Below are 19,607 nucleotides of genomic sequence, written 5' to 3' on the forward strand. Positions count from 1 at the left end.
TTACAAAAACACATCCAACTCATAAGGATAAATGTAAATGATTGTATCTATTATCCTTGACCTCTCTTTAGATAAAACAGTGAGTTGTGTACAACTGATCTTATAAATTCATTCAGTGTCAGCTTATGGCCTGGCACCAAAGCATGACTAGGCAAAGGCAGTCCCAGGAAGCAGCCCCCTGTGGGGACCCAAAATCAGAAGGTGCAGCAGGGAGACCCAAGGTAGCTGGGTCACGTTTCTCTGCAAGTGGGACATGAAGGAAGGATGGACCAGGTGTACTGAAGATGGAGAGAGGAAGGGCAGGCTTGGCACCTGGCCTCAGGCCCAGGGAGGCTGGGTACTCTGAACAGGTCATCCCCATGCTGCAAGGTAGGGTTTGGTAGGGTCTGGCCAGGCCAGGGGGGCACTCCTGCAAGGCTAGGGCCTGTTTCCCCACCATGCAGAGGGTCAAGGCTGTACCAGGACATCGGGAGCCCTTTCTGGCACTGCAGGGCCCAGAGTGTGTCCTGAACCCAAGGCACCAGGACACTCAGGCTCTGCTGTGTTCCCAGAAGACTTTGCCCTGGCTCAGACTGGGGACTCTTGGTGTAGGACTGGTATTTCCTTATCCTGAGGTTGTGGGGCAGTAAGTGAAGGTATTAGGATACCTGTGGCTCCACACAAAAAAGGAACACAGGCCTGGTTCATCAGGATGCCAAAGCCCCTGCTGGGTGCCGGGCCCAGTGTGGGATGCCCCAATGAATGAAGTGTAAAGACCACTCAGCAAACAAATGCCTGGAGATCCAGGCATTTGAGATGGCATTTGAAGGAACATGGCACTTGAGGGCCGTGTGTGTGTGTGTGTGTGTGTGTGTGTGTGTGTGTGTGTGTATGTTTGGGGGTATGTGTGAAGGTATTCCTGGCACAGAGGACATACCAGGAATCCCTATGGAGTTCTAGGATCTTCCTACCTTCCTTTACCACCACTCAAAGTCTTCTGTTCAACTAACCTGTCTGTGTGGCCCATTAGAATGTTCTACTGAGCAGGAAAACCAACATGCAAGGAGGAAAGAATTTGAAAGGACCTTTCCAGCTGTGGTATTCGGAGGTCAGAAAAGCTTACTCCTTTAAAGTAAGTCAGTCTGAATAGCTTAGAAATGAACATAGATAGTTTAGGATTGAAAAGTCCCTGATTGTAGAGACCAAATAAATCCCACAATAAGGCATCAAAATGGCATGATTAAGAATATGGGCTCTGCATTGGGTGTTGTATGTAAGTGATGAATCACTAGATTCTACACCTGAAACCAGTGTTACATTGCATGTTAACTAACTGGAATTCAAATAAACCTTGAAAAAAAATAAAGCATGGGCTCTGGAGAGAGACCACATGGGTTCTAATCCCAGCTCTGTAACAAACAACCTGGGTGCCCTATTTATTACACCTCAGTTTCCTCATCTGCAAAATGGGGATTGTCTTAATTAGCTTAGGGTTGCTGTGAACGTAAATGGCTTACTATTGGTAAAGACTTGGAACAATGTCTGACACATAGTAAATGCTTTGTAAGCACTAAAAAAAAATCTCATATTCTTTGAGGCATCTTTAGGACATACTTTTGGGAAAGATGAGCAATGAGGCTTCTTAGCCGTATTAACCATTTAGACATACAGTCTTTGCTTTACACGGTAGTGCAAGACCATAAAAATGACCATGCAAAGTGAAACTGTCAAGCAACCCTAAAAATCAAGAGAAAAAATACAAGTATTCCATGGCTTTTAAAATTTTTGTTGAAACATTAAAAACTCTCTTTCTATAGGTTTTAAGCATATATGGAAATGAAAAAAATAGTAAGACAAAAATTATAATATACCATAATTTAAACATTAGAAACACTGCAATTTTTAAAAGTGTTTTCTTTGTAAAAACAAAACAAAACAAAAAACTTGAGAGTATTTGAACATTTCTTGCTGCCTTCTCTTTGTATAACTTATGTGGTAGGGGCATCTTTTCCACGCCTTCATGAACAGTCATACTCTTTTATACATTTGCATCAGCTTCCAACATTGTACCCTTTGTGATTTCAATGTTATGAAGTAGCTCTTGAAGGTTTTTTTACTAAATTTTTTTTTCCTGAGAGTTCCTTTAATGTAAAATTTTCTGCCAGGATCACTTCCTCTGGGATATCTTCCTTCTTTTTGTCTCAATCACTTTCTTCACTTATGCTTTTAACATTGGTTTCAGGTTTCATCATTATAAACGGAAACTTTGAAGGTCCTGGCTGTCATAAAGTCACAGGGAGCTTACTCAAAATGATATAAAATTCCACTTAGGAAATTAAATACCTAAAAATTCAACCTCTTCAGAGCAGCTACTTATTAACAAAGGAACCAGATGATGACACATTGCTGACTTTTCAGACTCAGCTTATATATATTTTAAAACAAACAAACAAACTGCCCAACACATGTGCAAGCATTTTCAGTGCCTTGCACTTAACTGTTGATAATTATTTAAATGGTGGAATAGAATGAATCAACAGTATGAATCAAGCAAGTGAATGAATTCAACTATATTATGAAATGTATGTAATTGCCAGAAATGAGTTTTTAACTGGATATTTAAGATATCATATAGATCAGAGGAGAAATGTAATTACATACTCTTTAAGAATCTGATGAAAGTTCTTTCCCCCTAAAAGTTCAGGTGAGCAGATACAACATGTTATGCAGCATGTCAGGAAGTTCACAGAGCACCTGAAATCCAATTAGAAGCCCTGGTTACAAATCTAGAACTATTATTACTGGATAAGATCCTGCCAAAATCTGTTTCAGAGCCATTATAAGTCCTGCAAACTAAGGTCACTTTCCAAGGAAGGGTAATCCTTGGAGCAGTCATCTGGTACCAGGAGTGCATTGAATGGTCGCTCTTGCTGGCTATACAAGTTTATTCAATCTAGGTCTCTTCAACAAACCTCCATCCCTGAAACTTTCCTCTGAGAGTACTGGTATTAGAAAACCTTACTGAAAAGACAGACTCAACATTACATTGTTGAGAATCATGACAGAACCAGCAAATCAAACTAAAAACTCTCTTGCATAGGATGTTAGCTGCTGTGGGCAAAACATAAGAGGCCACAGCCTACTGTGGATGGGATTTTATTCTTTCTGTCCTTTCTTTCCTTCCTCCTTCCCCATTCCTTCTCTTTATTCTTCTTCTCCCATTCTTTTTTCCTGCTAATGCTGACATTGCCCCCCATGGGCACTGCTTTATCCAGGCCATAGTGCAAGAGATTTTAGCCTTATTAACGTCAATAGAAAAAGATTATCCTGAGTGAGTCACGCTGAATTCACTGAACAACCTAATAAGAAGCTCTGAGGACGCCTCAACAATCTCCAAGAAATTCATTCTTGCTGGAGAAGCTTACTCTTTGGGGGAAGTAATTTTGATCAAGGGAGTTGGGGATTACTTTTTTAAAAAATTGATTTGGCTTCAAAAGAAACAGATTGCCTAAACAATATCTGCTGATGAAGTCACAGAATGACTCCACCTCTGGAATGAGCTTCATTTTCTTGTATTTTGGTTAGAAATTTGACTCTCAATTGGGAATTCAGCCACTCTACCCACTCAAGGGCAAGATGATAAGGTTCTATCAGACCAAGCGTCTAAACGAACCTGAGATTCTACCAAGGTCAGAAATGCTGCACTTCAAGCCAAAAGATCTCTCTTCAGCTTGCTTGTTTTGACTTGTAACCACAACTTTGTCTTGTCTAGGTGTCCAATCACATTATAAAACAAAATGCTTGATTTCTATAGTACAGCATCCTTTGAACCAACAGGAGTCCTAGATATTCTTCTTCTTCTTTTTTTTTCTTTTCTTTTCTTTTTTTTTTTTTTGCTGCTCTGATTTACATAGGGCTTTAAATTGTTTTTCCTGAGCTCAAGAAACAAAAGATGGTTTTGGAAATGCTGAACCCAATGCATTACAACATCACCAGCATGATGCCCGAAGTCATGCCTGTGGCCACCATGCCAATCCTGCTGCTCACTGGCTTTCTTCTTTTGGTTTGGAATTATGAGGACACATCTTCAATACCAGGTAAGTCAGTCATTTAGTTCTGTAACTAAGGAGACTATGTACTTGGTCTTTTGGTCCATGAGGGTAAAGAAACTTTTGCAAAAGGACAAAGAGCAAACCCAGGGAGATGGCTGAAGCCCATGGCAATGTTAGCAAATAAAAACTCAGGTGAAAAATTTTATTCCAATTAGCTGCACATTTCAAATGAAAGAATTTCAAAAATATCTCAGATGATCCCTTCCATTCTGCACTTTGCTTTGGTAAAGTAGACCTGGCACAAGTATCCTCTAAGTTTGAGATGAAGTGAAGCAAAGTAAGCCAGGTATTTTTTTTATTATTCAAATTCATTCTAATTTTGCTCTGAAGGTAAAAAATGTCTCTGGAATGCCTCCTCTTTTTTTTTTTTTTTAATTTTATTCTTAAGCAATCTCTACACCCAGTGGGGGGCTCAAACTCACAACCCTGAGATCAAGAATTGCATGCTTCACTGACTGAGCCAGCCAGGTGCCCCTGGAATGCTTTCTATACTCCTCTTCTTCTGCCTCCCATTTTGCCTCATCCATGTGCTCTGCCCTCTTCCTTTCTTGAACTTATTCCCTCTCTTTATCCCACTCTTCATTTTCTCTTATTCTTGGGGATGAGTGTGATGGTGGTGCCACCATAAGGGCTGGCTGGGACCTGGACGGTGGAAGAAAAATGGGGGCCACTACGATTCCCTTGGAACATCATTCCCTGACAGAATCTTCAGCAAGGTCTATGGATTAATCAAAAGTAGAGTATAATATAATTATCCAGATAATTCCAGTAGAAACTCCCACCACTCCACACTATCAGATTAATTCAGGAATATCAGAAATACCCGACTATTATTCAGTTTTCAGTGAAAATTCTTCATGGCAGACATCCATTCCCAGTCCCATGAGATATCTGATAAGGATATGAAAAGCATAGTCATTACACACTTCCAAGTGTGGTGGGCTTCATTATAGCATGATTTAGGGTAGGAGTATGAAGCTGGTGCAAAGTGCCTCATATCTGGATGCTTCAAATTTTTCCAGAGAACTGTCTGTCTGACTCAGACTGATATTTTAGGTTACTTTAATGTCTAATTAAATAGAGCACTCAGTTAATGTTGTTCTCTACTGCCTGAGGGGTCTGAGGGAAGACTCTCCCATGGTCTTTAACCTGAACTCCTTTCCCCACACTGCCCCTTCCTCACTGGACTTCTTCCACAGTAGGGTCCTGGGTCAGGATCCATGAATGGAGGGTGAGGTGGAGAGTATTTTTAACAAGTTCCCCCAGATGTTTATGTTGCAAGTGTTGGAAGAAGTCCCTTGGACCTTTGAAGAAGGAGGTCAGCCTTTGGGGGGCAAGCATAAGAACTGGCATCCCTGAAGCTCTGGGCCAGGAGCCTAGGTGGCAGCTCACTCTGTCCACCACTCCTGGCCTGGGGACAGACATCATACACTGATAGTTAGATCGCATAGTACTATGGTTCTCAGCCACATCTGAGGCAGGATCCCCATGTGGATATTTAAGAAAAAAAATCTTCCCAGGTGATTTTTCACGAGCAATCGGGATTGAGAGCCATGGTTATGACTCCGAACCCTTTCATTTGACAGAAGGGGAAACTGAGCCCCAGAGAAATGAACTGCCTTGCCCAAGCAAACCATCATGACAAGTATAAGAAACAATAGAGTTCAAACTCCTTGTTTTACAGGTGAGGGGTTAAAACCCAGAGAAAGGAAATGATTTGTCAGCATCTCGGCTTGAAAGAAAGTGGGAGGTGGGATGGGTGGCAGGGAGGCAACCAAGAATTCCTGAATCCCAGGTTGATGATCATTTTGCTAGCCAGGGACCTTGTGGTCCCATGCTCTCCCTTTGAAAATGTGGGCTCTGGTGGCACAGACTAAGGTCCCTGGTTCCTGGCTGGGGGAGGAAAGGGGAGACAATTGGCTTTGTCAGGGTGGTTCTTCCCAACCAGTACTTCTGAACTCCTTTTGTCAGTTTCCTTGAATCACTGGTTCTCTGCGCTCTTAGTTTTACAGGTTTGGGAGAAGCTCAGGGTCAGGGAAAGCCAAAGGGAATGAAGAAGGTAAAATGATTTAAAAGCCCTCAAGTCAGGAATGCCTACGTGGCTCAGTCCATTGTGTCTGACATGATGCCAGCGTTGTGGCATTGAGCCCCACATCAGGCTCCCCACTGAGTGTGGAGCCTGCTTGATTCTTTCTCTCTCCCTCTGCCCCTTTCCCTCTGCCCCTCTGTTCCTCTTCCCCTCTTGCCCCTGCCCCACACACAAGCCCTTAAGTCAGTTACAATTTACAAAGGAGTGTCATATTCATTTTCTCCTGTGCTCCTCACAGCATTGTGGTGAGGTAGGTGTGTTTATGCCCATTTTGCAGATGAAAAAACTGAGATTAGAGGGTAGATGGTACACAGCTAGTAAGTGATGAAAATAAGACTCAGAGCTAAGTTCCTTGATCCACGTTCCCTGAGAGGCCCTGCTGTGTTCAGAGCCAGGACTATGCACCAACAGGCAGGTGACTTAGTACTGCGAGAGCTATGGGAGTCTGGGGAGGACAGAGTCATTCCTACCTGGGGGTTTTGTTAAGTGTCAGTTCTGGGAAACTGCCCCAAGTTCACCAATCTCTGCCCAGGACCCACAGTTACCTGGCCCCTGGCAGCTCTCCTTTCCCCGCGGGCACATAGCCATCCCCAACCTTGCACATGGTTTCTCTCGCATAGAGCCTCTCTCTGACTTAGGAACCACATCCCCGGAGGCGGCACTGCAAAAAGGACGTGGCCACACATTCCCCTAACTCTCACTAAAAAACAACTTCACAGAAAGGTAAAATAGCTATGTCATCACAGTCCAGGACAAGAAACAGGATGTTAGCAGCATCCCAGAAACTTCTCTTGTGCCTTTTCACTCATACCCCCTCTCTCATCCCCAGCAGTAAACATTCTTCTATTTTGTGACAACCACTTTCTTGCTTTTTCATGTTTTGCTACCTAATTTCATATCCCCAAACCATACAGATTAATTTTTGCCTGGTGTTAAATGTTTTAGCAATCAAGTCCGACATTACTTCTATATTGCTTCTTTTGCTCAATATTATGTTTGTAAGATTCATCCACATTGCAACATGCAGCTACAGTGCATATGGTATCCAGTCACACAAACATTTCATGGTTTAATTACTGATGCTACTGTTGGTGGATCTTTGGGTGTCTCCATTTTGGGGATATCGTGAACAGTGCTGCTATGAACATTCACGTGCACAAGTTTCTCTAGGGCATATACCCAGCATGGAATGCAACAGCTTCTTGATCAGGACAGTGGGTGAGAGATCCCAGCTGTTGGCTTCCCAGAGGCTGTTTCTGCACAAAAATGCAGTGCAGTATTTATTGCTCCTCTTTGGGCATGAAAGAGGCTCCCACAATTGCAGCATGCCTAGATACGCATTCTCAAATCTAAGAAGCAGAGAGCCGCTTAATGTGGATGCAACCAGAATATTTACCTAATATCCTACCAAAGTTTCTCCCCTCCTAAAGCATCCTTTTCTCAGCTGGAGGGTATAAGATATACGTATAAATGAAAGGCTCACATTGTGTTGTAATTATTTGGTATAGTACTTCCCCCCCACCCCGCCCACATACTCTCCTCTCCTTATCACAGCATCTCCTGTCCATAACCTGTAGCTAGTGTCTATACCTAGTAGGGTCTCAGTAAGTGTTTGTTGGATGAATTAAGCTGACATGTGATTAGTCAGCAGGGACCCCAAACTTGGATTCTTTTCTGGTTAGAACACCCAGGTTTTCAACCTAAGCAAAGTTCATCGAATCTCCCTTTTTTAGTGGATAGAGATCTGCACTGTCATATTTTAAACTTGAATGGTGGTTCCCCAATAGTAAGACCTTCTATATGGCGCCAAACTTTTAGATAAAAAGTAAAGAGTTCAGCCTTTCATTTGTATGCCTTTGGTTTTCATGGGCCTAGCATATTATGTAAGTAAATGTTTGTCAAATAAGGCTATTCCCAAATAGCCAGATGTTTGACCTCCTATGGACTAAATGTACATGATAAAGTGATATGTTTCCATTTTTATCAAAATGTAAATACAACCTAAAATACTCTAAATGAGGATCACGTTTAAAACTTCATCCTTCATATTATACACACATCTCTAAATAACTTTAAAAACTCACCCAGCAGGGGCCTCTGGATGGCTCAGTGGGTTAAGCATCCGACTTTGGCTCAGGTCATGATCTCATGGTTGGTGGGTTTGAGCCCCACATCAGGCTCTGTGCTGACAGCTCAGAGCCTGGAGCCTGCTTCAGATTCTGTGTCTCCCTCTCTCTCTGCCCCTCCCCTGCTTGTGCTCTCTCTCTCTCTCTCTCTCTCTCTCTCTCTCTCACAAATAAACATTTAAAAGAATTTTAAACAATTCACCCAGGAAACATTTATTAAACATCTACAATGTTTCAAGCTATAAATAGCCAGCAAAATAGTTTGTTATTATGCACAGCTTAATTGATTAGAGATCTGTATATCTGATGACATTCTAAGGAAATACATATTCACATTTGCTCAATTTAATCTTTTGAAGAATTTAATGAAATTATTTTAATATAAAGCCAATCATCTACTTATAATTCAGTGTTATTGGAACAATCATAAGATTAAGAAGAACCCTTTGAAAATGTTTTGGTTCTACATATAATGCCCAAGACCTTCACTTTAAAGAAAAAAAAAAAAAAGCTGACAGTCTTATTCCCATTAACCCAGGTATTGCAAAGTTATGGACTAAATCTTATTTGCCGAATTTGGGACTAAACATGCAATTTAGATGACTCAAGCAAAAGCTTAGATTATCTAGATTATTTACACAACTCTTGCCCCTGGAGTGAGAACATGCACCATACAGTTGTGCATGGCAGCTTCATATTTTACTGACAGAATGAAAGTAAAGGAGAAAGATTTAGAAAAGCTACTACTTCACAAAAACCATTCCGAAAAATTTCTGTCTAACATTTTACCACCACCAGTAAAATCAAGCTAGCAAGTTTGTTCTCTGGTCTAGGCAGCAGCAAATTCCCCAGTTTTTACTGGATTTATGTTCTTTACAGTTCTGCCATTGTCTACATAAGCAAGGACATGAGAAGTTACTGCTCTTGAGTAAAACCACATCACTGGACTCAAATTCTAATCTAGACATTGATCAGATTCATTACCTATGAGATTTAGCTCAGGATTCTTTTCTTAAACTGAGTCCTTTTTGAAGGTAAACAAAAAAGAAATGGATATTCTCTGTTTGAATATTATCTTTGCAGACCATGTCTGTCAGTTAAAAAGATTACACCAGGGGTGCCTGGGTGGCTCAGCTGGCTCAGCTGGTTAAGTGTCCGACTTTGGCTCAGGTCATGATCTCACAGTTCATGAGTCCAAGCCCCACATTGTCAGAGCAGAGCCTGCCTCAGATTCCCTGTCTCGCTCTTTCTCTGCCCCTCCCATGCTCGATCTCTCTCTCAAAAATAAATAAGCATTAAAAAAAATTACACCAAAACTACAAACTCATGTTAAGCCTCCCATTCTGTCAGCTGGGGATCCAAACCAAAAGTTTTCAGACAAAACTCGGCAGCCAAATAGACCTGTCAGCTTGTCACATGTCCTGACTTCCATGCTTGTAAATAGATGGACTGACTGACTTGTATTTGAAACTCACTGATACTGCTTAACATGGTGAGAAAATAGTAGACACATACCCTGGTTCATTCAGACTGAATTAAGATCAAATGGAACTAGCATGGTATAGGCACTGAACTACTGTTTTCACATGTTAAGCTTATTTGGGTTTTTACTGATTCACAGATACACATCAGAAGATGTAAAAGAGCATTTAGATATTAAAGAACAAGAATAGCAGTAACATAAAGCAGTTGCTCTTTCTGGTGTTGCTAAAATTCTGAATGTGATCTTTTCCCTTTCCTAGGTCCTGGCTATTGCATGGGAATTGGGCCCCTCATTTCCCACTGCAGGTTCCTGTGGATGGGGATTGGCAGTGCCTGTAACTATTACAACAAGATGTATGGAGAATTCATGAGAGTCTGGATATGTGGAGAGGAAACACTCATTATTAGCAAGTAAGTCTGTTAAGAATCGGAGACATATTTTTAAAACTAAAGCTGCATTTTTTCCTATTAAGTAACAAGCAAACTTATTTTGATATCTTGATCCTTTGTTTCTAAGGGTATGTTTTTGATACTGAAATGGAGGTGGGCAATTCCCAGGTGAAAATCTATCACTATATACAAGTGAAATAATTGGGTTTTGCCTAATGCCAGAGGTACACAGATAAAGCACTCTGGAAAGGTGGGAAACTATTCAAAATTTCTCTCCAGATGATTTGGGTTTGATAAAACATACTTTAGGGAGAGGCATTATCTTCTCTGCTTTCCTAAGATTTTGCTCTTTTCTCTATAAGTAAGCATTTAAAACAAAACAAAACACCTGAGAGAAAGAAATCAGTACCAATTTGCTAATGTGCTTCTAATAGTAGGCTACTGAGCACCTCTAGCAGGATAAAGAGTAGAAAAAAATGCTATTCATATGCTCTGATTCTATTTACGACTGTGTGCCAGTATCTCAGCTGAGTGATCTTAAAAAAATTCAGGAATATTGCCTATTTAAAAAAAATGGTTTGTTATATTCTCTGGATAAATTTAGCATTGAATTCATCCAGGGTTAACCAAACAGGCATCGACTATAGAGAACTAGCTTTGTGAAATACTAGTTTTCGTTTTCACTGATCATAGAACATGGAGAATTTCAAAGAAAGCATATATCACTAGACTTTCATCTATTATTACTAGATATTTAACAATGTTATATGCCAACACTATCTCATTAATGAGTTTTTAGATTCTCTGACAGGGCTTTACCCAGAACTAAGACCAACTAGGGTTTTACCGATGAATTAGAATTATTTGTCCAGATACACAGACTATTGCCCAGAGGTAAGTGAAGCATTTCTGGAAACCACATGGATTTTTTTCAAGCCAAGCTGATATACATCATTTCATAAATACCACGGTAATCTTTGAGCCCAATTCTTTGAAACAAATAACTGAAAGAAGGGAGTGGGGGACCAATAATTATCCTTAGATTTTACTTCTCTTGGGATACTGAGCTCTGGTCAGCCAAATTTAGGTGAATTTGATACATTCTCACTTAAAAAAATTTTTTTTAATGTTTATTTATTTTTGAGAGAGGGAGAGAGAGACAGAACATGAGCAGGGGAGGGGCAGATAGAGAGAGGGAGGCACAGAATCTGAGGCAGGCTCCAGGCTCCGAGCTGTCAGCATAGAGTCCAACATGAGGCTCGAACCCATGAACCGTGAGATATAACCTGAGCCAAAGTTGGACACTTAACCGACTGAGTCACCCAGGCACCCCGATATGTTCTCATTTTAAAAATCCAATACTTTGGGGCACCTGGGTGGCTCAGTCGGTTGGGCGTCGACTTCGGCTCAGGTCACGATCTCGCGGTCCGTGAGTTCGAGCCCCACGTCGGGCTCTGTGCTGACTGCTCAGAGCCTGGAGCCTGGAGCCTGTTTCAGATTCTGAGTCTCCCTCTCTCTCTGACCCTTCCCCGTTCATGCTCTGTCTCTCTCTGTCTCAAAAATAAATAAACGTTAAAAAAAAATTTTTTTTTAAATTACTATTTAAAAAATCCAATACTTTAATCACTTTGGCAACTGAATACAGTCTCAACATGTCCTGAGACTGATGGGGGCTTGCTTGGGACGTTGGCCCATTTGGCCCTGCTCTTGCATCCCTCAGCATAGCCAGTTGCCTTCCAGCGCTATTTGGCAGACAAGTAAAGGGACCTGCAGGATACTTATCCAAAAGGATATCCATCTACAGCTCAGAATCTAGAGCAGTGGTCCTCACCCTGGCTGCACAGGGAGCTTATAAAAACCCCAAGGCCCAGGCCACACCCCAGCTTTCAGAATCTCTGGGGGTGGGACCCAGGCACCAGTAGTGTTCAGAGCTCCCAAGTCATTCCAGTGTGCTGCGGAGCCTAAGACAGGAGAGCAGGTAAGCTGCCTCCAGCACAAAGGGGTCTCTCCTTGGGGGTAAGGGAGCCAATAAGCAGGGCTGGAGTGCTTTTGTCTTAACATCTTACTTTTTAGTCTAGCTCAGGTGCTGAGCTAGTGTCAGATAAGAACCTGAGTGAAGAATGTGGCAAGGGCCCAGAGGACCAAAACAGAAATGGCTCTTAGATACTACATACTTGGCTCACCAGATACAGTCCTGGAAGCCCAAAGCCATTCCTGAAGTAGGATCCTTGTTACAGTGCAGTGTGGCATCTGACCACTCTGCTGTCTTCATGAGGAAAGTGACTTTAGCAACCCTGACCAACTCAGGTGCTGATTCATGCTCAAGATGCACACACAACCCATCCCGCCCCTTCCCCAGCTCTCCCACTTCTCTTCTTGTCCTGTCCTAACCGGCTTTTCACTGGTTGGAGTCTTTGTGTTCTCCTTAATTGCCTCGAGCGCTCAATTTTGTTGTTAAGGGCTGAGCTCCCTGCAGGAATAGGACATGTTTGTCCCCATCTCCTTCCCTCGCCTGCTCTTCAGGTCCCTTCCAGAACTACCTGTGCCTCTTGAAAATACCCCAATTGGACCTCAGAAAGATTTTTATTTTTATTTGAATAGTTTGCCAGGTTTTTTTCTTTTGAAAAGTTTGAGATCTCTAGTCATTACAGCTGACTAGAGATTATGGCCCAACTTTTCCTACCAGCATAGTCTTGAAGTGGTGGGGGCTGCAGAATTTCACGGGGTGGGGGGTGGGGGTCAGGTGGGGGGTGGGGGAGTCAGGCCTGAGTGCTTCCAGGATGTTGCCTGAACAACTCTGAACTCTGGGGGAAGGTTCATCTGGGCATCCGTAGAAAAAGCACTCACAATTCCCCAGGCAGGTAAGCTCTAAATTAATGAGGGTCTACAGATGTTGCCCATGATACTATATGTTGTGTGTATGTATCAATTTTTGTAATGAATACAAAAAAAAAAAAAAGAATGTGGGTGGCATTAATAAAGGGGGTTAGTAATTAACATGCTAATTATGGTCATATAGTAATGAACATACTAATTAGGGTTGTATTTGTGTATCTGTTTTAATCATATGTAAATTTATAGGAAATTCATTAATTTATTCTTTTAACATGCATTTATTGAGAATTTACTATATACTAAGCACTGGATGATCCTAACTTATAATTATTATTGCCCCCCCATTCAATCATTAAATATTTATTGAGAACTTAACTATGTACACTGGGTATCATGAGCAAATCAGCCAAAAATTCCTACCATCATAGAGAAATATATTGTTGTATTGTTAATATACCAACAAGAAATGAGTGTATCAGTGGGGTGACCAACTGTCTTGGTATGCCTGGAACAAGGGGGTTTTCTAGGATGGGACTTTGAATGTTAAAACTGGGACAGTCCCAAGCAAACCAAGATAGTTGCTCACACTATCTTCAGGTAGATATGTGCTATATAGGAAACTAAATTAGGGGACAGCCAGTTGCAGGGATGGAAGTGCAATTATAAATAGGTGGTCGAGGCAGGCCTAATTCAGAAGACAGCATTTGAATAAAGACTTAAAGGAAGTGAGGGAAGGAGTCATGCAGAGAGGTAGAGGAAAACCATTCCAGACAGAAGGAACAGCAAATGCAAACCACTGCGGTGGAAGCCTGTCTGAAATGTTCAAGGAACAACAAGGACACCGGTGTGGCTAGTGGAAGAATAGTGGAGATGACACTAGAAAGGTATCAAGACAGTCAATAATACTGGGCCTTGCTGGCCATTGTAACAACTCTGAATTTTACCCTGCAATGAGATGGGAAGCCTTTGAAGAGTTTGAGCAGAAAAGTGACACATCTAACTCATTCATGTTTCAGCAGACTCCTGACTTCTTTACCCACATTCTACCCACATTCTTTGAGACTAGGTGTTAAAGGAACAAGGATGAATGCACAGAGGGCAGTTAGACAAGAGATGATGGTGTCTGGTCCGTGTGAGAGCAGTAGAGGTGGTAAGAAGTAAAATTCTAGGTATATTTTGAAGGCAAAGTCAATAAGGTGCTAAGAGATTGATGTTGGGTGTGAGAATTAAGGTGGTAGCATAGTGTTTTGCCTTGAATACCTAGAAGAATGAGGGTATCATTACCTCAGGTAGGTGGAGTAAGTTTGGGATGGGGAGAAATTGGGATTCCATTTGGGATATATTGACTTGATATGTGCAGTGTACAGCTGAGTAGGGTGTTGTGAAGGAAGGTCTGAGTCTTTTGACCCTCCACCACAGTTAGAAACTAGAAAAGGAGGCTGAGAAGGACAGCCAGAGAAGGGAAAACCAGGATAGTATGGTGGTCTGAAAGCCACGTGATGAGGGTATATCAGGGAGGATGGAATTGTCAAACATGCCAGATAGCGCCAGGTTAATGGAAGAAGATTTGAGCAACATTTAGCAACATGGGTGACCTTGGCAATTTCAATGGAGTGGTGAGGGCAAAAGTCTCACTGTAGTATAGAATGAGGAGAGAGAATTAGAGGCTACAGGAGGAAGACAACTCTTCCAAGGAGTTTGTCATAAAGGCAGCAGAGAAATGGAACAAAGAAATATAAAGAGATATATAGTCCAAGGAGTTTTTGTTAAGATAGGAGAAATCACAACATGTGTGTTATGATGGCAATGATGGATTATAAAGCAAAATTGTTGATGGAAGAGAAAGGGGTGTGCTAGGTGAAATGTGAAAGGGGGTACAGGTGACAGGTGGAGTTGGCGTTGAATAGGGACATGAAAGTTCATCCACAGTAAGTTTGAGAAGTTTGAATATATGAGCACAGATCCTAGTAGTTGGAGCTTGCAGAGATTCTTGCTTCTTTTTCCTCAGTGAATACATACATACATACATATGTACCTAAGACTGGGGAAGTAGAATGTTTGAGGAGAGAGGAGGCAGGATTTAATAGTCATCTAGAACAGTAAGTGTGAATGGACTGGGGAAATGTAGTAGAATTGCCAGCTGCGCTAAGAACCCACTTGAATTTAACTGGGATTTGTCAGTGTGTGTGTGTGTGTGTGTGTGTGTGTGTGTGTGTGTGCGCGCGCGCGTGTGTGTACGTGTGCATGTGTGTGTTTTTTTTTTTCCCAGCCACATTCAGCTCCCAGGAACAAGCACAGAGTAAGCTAAGAGTTGGATTTAGCCAGGGGTAAGGTTTTACCAGGGGTAAAAGATTTTACCAGGCAACTATGACAAAGTAAGGAGAGGGTCAAGGGAGTTGAGGATTCATGGAAGAGAGTGATTTTAATGATTGACAACAAAATGTTTTTTCCAACTTTCTATTAAGAAAATGTTTAAATGAATAGGGAAGTTGAAAGAACAGTCTTCCCATTCCTTGCCCCCATGACATTGACCTCTTGAAGAGACCAGGCCAACTGTCTTATAGAATGTGTTTCACATTTCTGAATTTCTCTCTTTACATTATGATGTCACTTAACATAGTCCTCTACTCCCTGTGTTTCTTATAAACTGAAAATTATGAATTTTTTTAGAGAGATAGAGTGTGAGCAGGAGAGGGAGGTGGAAAGAGAAGAGAGAGAGAGAGAGAGAGAGAGAGAGAGAGAGACCCAAGAAAGCTCCACACCCAGCGTGGAGCCTTACACAGTGCTCAATCTCACAACCCTGGGATCATGATACGAGCCGAAATCAAAAGTTGGACCCTCAACCAAGTGAGCCACCTAGACACCCTAAACTGAAAATTATGTCTCAGTTTCATTCAGGTGAAACATTTTTGTAATAATACTTCCTTGGTAGGGCTAGGCACTTCATATTGCATCACATCAGGAGACAAGGAAAAGTTGTCCCACTATTAGGGATGCTAAATGTGATCACTTGGGTAGGGTAGTTACAGTCAGATCTCTCTATTATAAAGATTGTTTTCCTCTTGCAGTGACTCCAGTATTTAGCTGGGTATGTGAGGATATTAGAGGGGCAAAGGACAAGGGTAAGGTAATGGGATCAACAGAGACTAAGTCTCGGGCACAAAACAGGTCTATATGGGCAAGTGTTTTTAAATGTTTGGTACCAATTATTCCATTAATTTTCTCCTCCATATTTATTTCTAGTACTCATCACTCTTGAACCTGGCCACAGATGTGTGAGTCCTTTTTTTTTTGAAGGTTGTGTTTTTAAGTAATCTCTACACCCAACATGGGTCTTGAACTCACAACCCTGAGATCAAGAGTCGCATGTTCCACCGACTGAGCCATCCAGGATCCCCTATGTGAGTCCTTTAAATTCAGAACTGAAAAGTGGCTTCCTCTTCACTACCTAATAACTTATTTCCTGGCCACTTTTCATTTTGAATAGACAATAGGTTTGCCATCTTTGGTGCTGTCTTTTGACTTCAGTCATGTTTAAAGAAGAACAATGAAGGGGAATGGGAGAAACAGGCTTCCAATTATGGAACGAATAAATCACAAGGATGAAAGGTACAGTATAGGGAGTACAGTACTGGTATTGTAATAGCATTGTATGGTGACAGACGGTAGCTACACTGTGGTAAGCACAGCATAATGTATAAATGTGTTGAATCACTGTGTTGTACACCTAAAAACTAATGTAACACTGTATGTCAACTATACTCAAGGAAGGAAGGAAGGAAGGAAGGAAGGAAGGAAGGAAGGAAGGAAGGAAGGAAGGAAATAAATAATGACTCCAGGGGCGCCTTGGTGGCTCAGTCAGTTAAGTGACCGACTTTGGCTCAGGTCATGATCTTGCAGTACGTGAGTTCAAGCCCCGGATCGGACTCCATGCTGACAGCTCGGAGCCTGGAGCCTGCTTCAGATTCTGTGTCTCCCTCTCTCTCTCTGCCCCTCCCCTGCTCATGCTCTGTCTCTCTCTCAAAAATAAATAAACGTTAAAAAAAATAAAAAAGAAATAATGACCCCAGTTACCATGCAATTTACACTACCCTTCTGAGGGTAGTGTCCCTTCTGAGCTTGGGGACTCACCTGGTCTCTCTTCTTCAGTGTATCCCCCAGTCAATATAACATCTCCTTCAACTGGTGTTATAGGCTGGCCCACAAGGCTGGAGCATGGTCTCTACTATTTTCGTGACCACCCTGTGTGCTCTGGGCTGGAGTCCCTAGTTCTTCACCAAACTTTATTTCTTCACTTTCCCAATTTATTCTGGTTATATAAAGCCAACCTACTTTTGAAAAAAGGCCTTGTTTTAAATTGCTCACCGGCAGCCGGTCACTCTTCACTCTCACTGTGTATCACTTCTGTCTTGACAGCTTTGTCCCTTGCCAAGTTGGAGCCTCTGACTCGAAATAACTGAGATGTTGGCGCCCCCTACAGAACACATTTATTTTTAAACTTAGCTCTTTATTAAGTAATGCACATTTAGTTGGGTTTAAGTTTGGGGTTTCTTGTTTCTTTTTTAAAAATCGATTACTAATTTCTCAAAGTAAGTGGCCATGCTAATGTGGTTAAAGCAGTATATAACAGCTCTAGGGGTCAGAGCGGAAAGAATAGCGCTCTGCTTTACTTCTAGGCACTTAAAGTTCTTAGATACAAATTTGTGAATAAAGAATATACAAATTACTTACTTTCTGCTGTACTTACAGAATAAGGTAGGGGAAGGTGAGAGAAGCTAAAGTCCTAAAATCTATTAATAATCTTTTCAGCCCTCTCAAAGCATGACTTCTATATACAGGAAAAAATTTTAGCTGTTTGTCAGTCAAATTAATTCCCTGGAATACAAAGAGAAGCATCTGTATTTTTGTTTTTATTTTTGTTGTTTGGAAGAGAAATACTTGTCCAAAACTTGGGATCATTTGATGAATAATATCTGGAATTAAATCAAGAGAATATTTGACTTAATAGAGAGTGTTTTGATTTGAAAATAAGATGTTTTTCCTTGAAAGAAATAATCTAGTAGACAATTTATTCATATAATAATTATGTTTTAATTTCCTGACAATTCCATCATTTCAGGGCCTTTCTTTTAAAATTTAAATAGGACTATGGAACCATCACAAATGTGAGGGTTTGGCTAATACTTAGCCCACTACTCAGCCAGAGCACAGCGCCTTTGGCCCAATGTCTTCTTAGGAATGTGTTTTCACAGGCATTAATTGAACAACCTAATTAAGGCACACTCATCCTTCTAGGAGCCAAGTATCAACTTTAAGAAGGAGAAGCAAGTGGTAAGATGGTCACTGCAGCCCAATGCACATACTATAATCACCACTCCCCATCTTTGAGGGTTATGTGCTCAGAAACACTGCAGAGGAGGAGAATTTGCAGCTGAGAAACAAAATTTCAGTGGAGAAGTGGGGAGGAAGAACCAAAGTTGCAATGAACACATGAAAACTTGTATAAATATTAAGTTCACCAAAAATAATAATGGCGTCTAAAGCACTGATGATATTTTACGTATCTTGAATTTGCACAATTGGGCACTATGCTGCTACTTTCTCTTCTCTCTTTCTCTCTCTCCCACACCAGAAAATGCCCAGGTTCTCCCCCCTTGGCAGTATCAGACAGATGTTTATAAATATATTTTGCTTTCTTGCAATAATATTCTCTTCCGATTCCTCTGCTCAAATGTTTAGTCCTAATTTTATGATCTCTGTCTCTGGACTCCTCTCTGGTCTCAGAGACATGGGGTATCTTATAATCCTTAAGTGAAAAAAACCCTGGGGGGTCTATTTCAACTTACCTAGCAGACCTGGGCAGTTTAGTTCCCAAGACCCAAAGTCAAGGATTATGTCACTTGAGCTCTACCCGTGATCCCCAGCAGAGCATACACAGGTAAGCTACATTGATACATGGCCTGGCTCCAGTATAGTAAACATGGCCGAAAGTCAGACTAATGACAGTGTACCCTGCCTCAGCTTTCTTCATTGCCTCCCATAGTTGCACCACAGAAAACCTCTACTCCTTCTCTGCTAACCACTTGGCCCCTCTTTTTAATTCCCAAACCCTGCTCCCCTTTTCTCCCTATCTCCAAGAAAAATGGCTATCAATTTGAGTATATTTAAGTGGAAAATTTTTGAAGTTTCTGAAAATATATATGGAGAGAAGTAAATTTGCTTATGCTGACAATTTACTAAGGGGAATTTGCATTTGGCCGTGTCGTCCACATATAAATACTGTGACCTAGGCCTTGTAATCTGAAGAGCCTGTTATCATGCCCCCTCACAGGAGTCTGGGTAATGTATGTACTTGGAACATGCTTTGTTAGCGTAGGGAGGTAGAGGACAATAAATGAGACTTTGGGGCTAAGCACAGCCTCTGTGGTCCTCTGTGTACTCTGTGTTCTTATTGTCCACTCAGCAGCACAGGGATGTCTGAGGGCCCTAGGCCTCAGAGGCGGTATGCTCCAGCCTTATGTATGGAAAGGCTGGGCTTTGGACGGAGGTGGCTGACATATGACCTCTCTTTCCTCACTCACTCAACCACAACCA

At 41.6% G+C, this 19,607-nt stretch overlaps 1 protein-coding gene and 1 long non-coding RNA gene across 2 annotated transcripts in view; one reads left to right on the plus strand and one right to left on the minus strand.

Moving 5' to 3' along the window:
• The first annotated feature begins 3,885 nt into the window (after window positions 1-3,885).
• CYP19A1 (cytochrome P450 family 19 subfamily A member 1) overlaps window positions 3,886-19,607 on the plus strand; it is a 38,645-nt gene continuing 22,923 nt past the window's right edge. The window contains exons 1-2 of the mRNA XM_053889068.1: window positions 3,886-4,076; window positions 10,049-10,199. Of these exons, the coding sequence (XP_053745043.1) occupies window positions 3,932-4,076; window positions 10,049-10,199 (296 nt within the window). The 5' untranslated portion in view covers window positions 3,886-3,931. The remainder of the gene's footprint in view (window positions 4,077-10,048; window positions 10,200-19,607) is intronic.
• Window positions 17,264-19,607, minus strand: part of LOC109262993 (uncharacterized) — a 116,240-nt gene continuing 113,896 nt past the window's right edge. The window contains exon 3 of the long non-coding RNA XR_002078041.2: window positions 17,264-17,487. This is a non-coding gene — a long non-coding RNA (uncharacterized LOC109262993). The remainder of the gene's footprint in view (window positions 17,488-19,607) is intronic.

This window comes from Panthera pardus, unplaced genomic scaffold (assembly GCF_024362965.1).
Source record: "Panthera pardus isolate Hobbes unplaced genomic scaffold, ASM2436296v1 HiC_scaffold_24, whole genome shotgun sequence".
Taxonomy (NCBI): Eukaryota; Metazoa; Chordata; class Mammalia; order Carnivora; family Felidae; genus Panthera; species Panthera pardus.